The sequence below is a fragment of the Megalops cyprinoides genome, chromosome 6, assembly GCF_013368585.1.
Source record: "Megalops cyprinoides isolate fMegCyp1 chromosome 6, fMegCyp1.pri, whole genome shotgun sequence".
NCBI classification, from domain to species: Eukaryota; Metazoa; Chordata; class Actinopteri; order Elopiformes; family Megalopidae; genus Megalops; species Megalops cyprinoides.
Genome location: NC_050588.1, coordinates 40822501 through 40830000, shown reverse-complemented (window position 1 = coordinate 40830000; position 7500 = coordinate 40822501). Strand labels below are relative to the sequence as shown.

At 50.4% G+C, this 7500-nt stretch overlaps 1 protein-coding gene across 1 annotated transcript in view; it reads left to right on the top strand.

Moving 5' to 3' along the window:
- Positions 1–7500, top strand: part of si:ch211-286o17.1 — a 26757-nt gene that overhangs the window by 7466 nt on the left and 11791 nt on the right. Inside the window, exon 2 of the mRNA XM_036531957.1 lies at positions 6943–7065. Within this exon, the coding sequence (XP_036387850.1) occupies positions 6943–7065 (123 nt within the window). The remainder of the gene's footprint in view (positions 1–6942; positions 7066–7500) is intronic.

The window sequence follows — 7500 nt, the reverse complement described above, 5'->3', positions numbered from 1 at the left end:
TTATGTCGTTTTCTTATCGTGGTGGGAAGGGGAGTCCCAGGCCAGCTGCATGCGTCTCTGCAGCCGGTTGGTGGAGGTTGTGTACACAGTCCTGCTGTCCAGGGGACCAGGCGTCCCCGCAGCACACAGTCTGCCACAGGCTGTCACAGTCTGTCCACACACCATCACTATCACCGCAACATCCCACAGAAACATGTCACTGAGCCAGTTTTAACATCACACATATATTTATTTTAAAATGATTTCAGCAATGTCTGTCGTCACCTTGTACTGCTGTCCATTGAGAGGCATTTGTTATCATCACTGACTTTTCATGCAGCCCCTGGCCAATCAGAGAGCAGTGTTTACACTGGCCCTTTTGAAAGTTCCCAGAGGAGCTGAACATGAAGTCCAATGTTGTGATGTCATTTCTGGTGTGCTGTGGGAATGCAGTGTGTCCAACATCAGCGTGTTTCCTCCCACCTCTGCTGATGCCAACCTGCCAGGACCAGCGGGCACCGCAGACCTCTGGACTGGCAGCAGGGCTTCACCGCACAGGCTGATGGGATAGAGTGGGGGGGGCTCTAACACTGCAGCATCACTGCACAGGCTGATGGGATAGAGTGGGGGGGGGCTCTAACACTGCAGCATCACCGCACAGGCTGATGGGATAGAGTTGGGGGGGGGGCTCTAACTCTGCAGCATCACCGCACAGGCTGATGGGATAGAGTGGGGGGGGGGGCTCTAACTCTTCAGCATCACCGCACAGGCTGATGGGATAGAGTGGGGGGGGCTCTAACACTGCAGCATCACCGCACAGGCTGATGGGATAGAGTGGGGGGGGCTCTAACACTGCAGCATCCCAGGATGGAGGGAGAATCAGATTTTGTCCCCTGAGGCAGTGTAGCAGCTGTTTGTTTGGAAAGACAGACAAAAGCTGATTGGTTGTATGTCTGAGAGAGCCAAAAGCTGATTGGTTGTATGTCTGAAATGAATGGTGTTTACAGATGTTATTCACACATAAACTGTACAGGAGAGCAGCCAGAGCTTTCTGTGTTCCCGGGAAATACCCCAGGTGCCCTTTACACCAGCAACCTGACAAGGCAATGAGACTTTTCCAACACTAATGTATTATTAATATACTGCAAATATTAATATAATATTACATTATTAATTAATAAAACACTGAATTGTCTTACTAAGATAACATACGCAGATGAAATCATAAAATGCCATTAATGCTTTTGCATCAATTACCTCACTTCTCTGACCAGAATCCTTTGTGGTTCAGCTGTTGCAAGGGGAACTGCATTGATGAGGTTTGTATTCATTATGGCTGATCATACCGCAATACGCTCAGTCCGTTCAGGAAAGATGCTCCCAGAAGCTCCTGGTGAGGTGGAGTTTGCACACAATCCCCATCTCAAACCTGGCAACCAGAGAGCTGAGACAGTGAGACAGTCCTCCTTCCTCATTTATCCCACTCCCCTGTTATGACATCATCAGCGTGAGACAGGAGCCCCCCTGCAGACCCGCAGCTCCGCCCCTCGGCCGCTTACAGGAGCTGTAGATGCTGAGAGGGCCGGTAACGCCTCAGTGTTAGGGAGGGGACGTTTGTTTGTGTCATTCTTCAGTGAGGGATAAGGAAACATCCCCAACTTTAAAAAACTGCATTCCAACAGCCAACGAGAAAATCACATTATGTCAGTGAATTTCACGTCCAGCAACTCTAATAGGGGACTTCCAAAGGGGATTGTCCAAACGCTGCTTTTTGATTGGCTCTGCACCACATCAGCAGTTTACAGAGGTTGTTATAGATGCACTGGAAAGCACAGAACCCTGTTCTAGGATGCGATCATGAAAGACCATTTCAGAATCATCTGTCCCAGAGGGCAGGAAGGGGTGTAAAAGCATCAGTACAGATGAATGTGTGTGTGCGCGTGTGTGTGTGTGTGTGTGTGTGTGTGTGTGTGTGAGTGTGTGTGTGTGTGAGTGTGACTGTGTGTGTGTGTATGTGTGTGTGAGTGTGTGTGTGTGTGAGTGTGACTGTGTGTGTGTGTGAGTGTGACTGTGTGTGTGTGTGTGTGTGTGTGTGGTGTGAGTGTGACTGTGTGTGTGTGAGTGTGTGACCGTGTGTGTGTGTGTGTGTGTGTGTGTGTGTGTGTGTGGTGTGAGTGTGACTGTGTGTGTGTGTGTGTGTGTGTGTGGTGTGAGTGTGAGTGTGAGTGCGTGTGTGTGTGTGTGTGTGCGTGCCACTGTGTGTGTGTGAGTGTGTGTGTGTGACTGTGTGTGTGTGTGTGTGTGTGTGTGTGTGTGTGTGTGTGTGTGTGTGTGAGTGCGTGTGTGTGTGTGTGTGCGTGTGCGTGTGCGTGTGCATGTGCCACTGTGTGTGTGTGAGTGTGTGTGTGTGACTGTGTGTGTGTGTGTGTGTGTGTGTGTGTGTGTGTGTGTGGTGTGAGTGTGAGTGTGTGTGTGTGTGTGTGTGTGTGTGTGTGTGTGTGTGTGTGTGTGTGTGTGTGTGTGTGTTGGGGAGGGGGAGCTCTGTGTTCCTCCTGCTGTACCTGGGGGTCAGGAGAGAAACAGAAACATATGGGAGATGTGGCCTTTGCACAACAATCACTGAGGAAGCGGGGGATGGAGCTGAGCAGTGAAGGAAAGAGAAGCAGAGCTGCGTGTAGAAGAGGCAGAAGCTGCAAATGTGTGACTGAAAAGCAGAAAGATACCGTGCAGATAAAGGAGAGAAGCAGCCGAGTCTCACACACAGAGAATCACCACCGTCCTCCACTCTGCATCTCTGACCAGAGGAGTTTAGTGAAGATCACAGATATGTGCTCGCACACACACACACACACACACACAGTCACACACACACACACACACACACACACACACACACACACACACACAGTCACACTCACACACACACACACAGTCACACTCACACTCACACACACACACACACACACACACACACACACACACACACACACACACACACACACACACACACACACACAGTCACACTCACACCACACACACACACACACACACAGTCACACTCACACACACACACACAGTCACACTCACACACACACACACACTCACACCACACACACACACACGCAGACATACACACACACACACACACACACACACACACACACACACACACACACGCACACACACACACTCATACACACACACACACACACACACACACACAGTCACACTCACACACACACACACACACAGTCACACTCACACCACACACACACACACACACACACACACACAGTCACACTCACACCACACACACACACACACACACACACACACACACACACACACACAGTCACACTCACACCACACACACACACACACACACACACACACACACTCACACTCACACACATAGACATGCAAACACACATACACACAGATACACAGATGCACACACACACACACACACACATACGAATGCACACACACACAGACGCACAGACACACGCTGAAGTACTTATCCTGTGAGAGCAGTAAGACATGCTTTCAAAGGCTGGGTGTGTCCATGCAGACACATGGAGCTGTTTACTGTGTTCTGTCTGTGTGGGAAAGCAGCAGGAAAGCCTTCACTCCCCGGTCACTCCAAAAAGATTTAAATCCTTGTGTGCCTGAGCCCACGCTTTCAACGTCTGTAACGAATGACATCATCAGAACAGGAACCAGTGATTTAACGGATTCAGAGCAGTAAAATGCAGAAGGGTCTTCTGAGAGAGGAGTATGGTAGAGGGGGAGTGATAATCAGCAGAGTCACTGCATTCTGCCTTGTCTTTATTATAAACATGTCAAATTCCACCTAAATCCTAACTTTTTAAAACTGCAGGATTTAGCTGTGCCCAGTTTATGGGCTAATCTACAGATCCAGCCTCTCACAAACACATGTTCAGAGAGAAATTTAAGATTCATAATTAGCAATACTATATTTCAAGCTCAGTTCTTCTTGACCCTGAGATAATTCATCTCAAGTTATACTAAGTTTAAGTCTCCCTAGGGAACAGATATAGGTATATAGTCTAATATAGGAAATATATTATGAGCAATACATTTAACATGCATTTTAAACACTGCATTTATTGATTTCACACAAACAGAAAATAAATGCCAAAAACATGCTTCTCTAGCCTGTGTACGCTGTAACCTGTGTGCCTGCTGGGTGACCTGTCGTCCCAGCGGACATTTGGAGTGATCTGTAATGTGACACTCTGAGCAAACTGCATCTTAATGATATTCCACATGCGTGCAGAGAGAATCCAGCCAATCAGCAATCAATCAACCAAAAAAGCAACTGGTTAATCAACTGATTCATTCACACACATTAGCTCTAGCAAGTCTCTACCTAAAGGACATTTTCAGTTCCTCTCCATACGAAACAAACAGCATAAACAGCAGGGTAGCATAGTGGTTAAGGAGCAGGACTTGTAACCAAAAGGTTGCTGGTTCGATTCCCCACAGGGACACTGCTGCTGTACCCTTGGGCAAGGTACTTAACCCAGAATTGCCTCAGTAAATACCCAGCTGTACAAATGGATAACATTCTGAAAGCCTGCAATTGAAGTAATTGTTGCTGTAATTGCTCTGGATAAGAGCGTCTGCTAAATGCTAGCTATGCCAGTAAACACATTTGGGGGCCTAAGAAAGAATCAAATGTCTACAGATATCAGCTTTTCGAAAGAGTGGCTTTGAAAAGGTAACAGTAATAACTGTGATCATGAAAGCATACTCAGCATCCGCAAGAGAGGAACCCAGAGGCTGTGCGCTGTGAGTTACAGTGTGCGCTGTGCGCTGTGCGCTGTGTGCTGTGAGTTACAGTGTGCGCTGTGAGTTACAGTGTGCGCTGTGAGTTACAGTGTGCGCTGTGCGCTGTGCGCTGTGAGTTACAGTGTGCGCTGTGCCCTGTGTGCTGTGAGTTACAGTGTGCGCTGTGCCCTGTGCGCTGTGAGTTACAGTGTGCGCTGTGCGCTGTGAGTTACAGTGTGCACTGTGCCCTGTGAGTTACAGTGTGCGCTGTGAGTTACAGTGTGCGCTGTGAGTTACAGTGTGCACTGTGCCCTGTGAGCTGTGAGTTACAGTGTGCGCTGTGCGCTGTGAGTTACAGTGTGCGCTGTGAGTTACAGTGTGCGCTGTGCCCTGTGTGCTGTGAGTTACAGTGTGCACTGTGCGCTGTGCGCTGTGAGTTACAGTGTGCCCTGTGTGCTGTGCGCTGTGCGCTGTGAGTTACAGTGTGAGCTGTGAGTTACAGTGTGCGCTGTGCGCTGTGCGCTGTGCGCTGTGAGTTACAGTGTGTGCTGTGAGTTACAGTGTGCGCTGTGAGTTACAGTGTGCGCTGTGCGCTGTGCGCTGTGCGCTGTGAGTTACAGTGTGAGCTGTGAGTTACAGTGTGCGCTGTGCGCTGTGCGCTGTGAGTTACAGTGTGTGCTGTGAGTTACAGTGTGCGCTGTGCCCTGTGAGTTACAGTGTGCGCTGTGCCCTGTGAGCTGTGAGTTACAGTGTGCCCTGTGCGCTGTGAGTTACAGTGTGCCCTGTGCGCTGTGAGTTACAGTGTGCCCTGTGCGCTGTGAGTTACAGTGTGCACTGTGAGCTGTGAGTTACAGTGTGCGCTGTGCCCTGTGAGTTACAGTGTGTGCTGTGCCCTGTGCGCTGTGAGTTACAGTGTGTGCTGTGCCCTGTGCGCTGTGAGTTACAGTGTGCGCTGTGCCCTATGAGCTGTGAGTTACAGTGTGAGCTGTGAGTTACAGTGTGTGCTGTGCCCTGTGCGCTGTGAGTTACAGTGTGCACTGTGCGCTGTGAGTTACAGTGTGCACTGTGCCCTGTGAGCTGTGAGTTACAGTGTGCGCTGTGAGTTACAGTGTGTGCTGTGAGTTACAGTGTGCGCTGTGAGTTACAGTGTGCACTGTGCGCTGTGAGTTACAGTGTGCCCTGTGCCCTGTGAGCTGTGAGTTACAGTGTGCGCTGTGCCCTGTGCGCTGTGAGTTACAGTGTGCACTGTGCGCTGTGAGTTACAGTGTGCACTGTGCCCTGTGAGCTGTGAGTTACAGTGTGCGCTGTGAGTTACAGTGTGTGCTGTGAGTTACAGTGTGCGCTGTGAGTTACAGTGTGCGCTGTGCGCTGTGAGTTACAGTGTGCACTGTGCCCTGTGAGTTACAGTGTGCGCTGTGCGCTGTGAGTTACAGTGTGCACTGTGCCCTGTGAGTTACAGTGTGCGCTGTGCCCTGTGCGCTGTGAGTTACAGTGTGCGCTGTGCGCTGTGAGTTACAGTGTGTTACAGTCTCCAGGCCTGCCGAACACATACAGCTGTGTGACAGAGAACAGCCATCAGCCTGGCCAATAAACGGCAGGAACGCAGTGAACCTGGCACCCCCCCCCCCCCCCCCCCCCCCCGTCAAGGTTACTGTCACTGGATCCGAAAACGTTCCTGTTTTAAAGTGAAGGTCTTTGCCATTAGCCCAGTGGGGAGTTGTCAGGGGTCATGACCTGGCGTAGTGGTCCTGGAGTGAGGTTTATTTACACAGCCTGTGCCAAGGCAACACTCCACACACAGGCTATTAATTACCGCAGTCCAACGCACGCAGGTCCAACTGATCTCCGATCAGCCAGGGGCACAGCCCAACAGGTGAGGGCAGAACCCAACAGAACCCAGCCAGTGAAACCCTCCTCACAAAGCCCTGTGAATAAAGCTGCATGGCCCACACTGTGAAGGGCTTCCTGCTGCACATTTAGCTTACAGTCCCTGAGGACGGCTGCACTTACCTCCTGTAACCCGCAGCTGGTAACCAAAAGGTCGCTGGTTCGATTCCCTGGCGGGGCACTGCTGCTGTACAGTTGGGGAAGGTGCTTAACCCAGAATTGTCTGCTAAATGACAGTACTGTAATGTAATGTGCTGTTTGTGGTGCTGTGGTGTGTTTCAGATGCCGTGCACTGCCAGGAGGCAGAGACAGACATGCCCATTCTCATCATGACCGGACCCACACTGCCATTCGCTGAGGCGCAGAGGGGAGATGGGGACCCAATTCCTGATGTAGACACCCCAGGTAAGACCCCACCCCAACACAGCAACCGAACATAAGACCCCACCCCAACACAGCAACCGAACATAAGACCCCACCCCAACACAGTAACCGAACATAAGACCCCACCCCAACACAGTAACCGAACATAAGACCCCATCCCAACACAGCAACCGAAAATAAGACCCCACCCCAACACAGTAACCGAACATAAGACCCCACCCCAACACAGTAACCGAACATAAGACCCCACCCCAACACAGCAACCAAAAATAAGACCCCACTCCAACACAGCAACCAAAAATAAGACCCCACCCCAACACAGTAACCGAACATAAGACCCCACCCCAACACAGTAACCAAACATAAGACCCCACCCCAACACAGCAACCAAAAATAAGACCCCACCCCAACACAACAACTGAAAATAAGACCCCAGCAATCACAGGCAAACCCCCC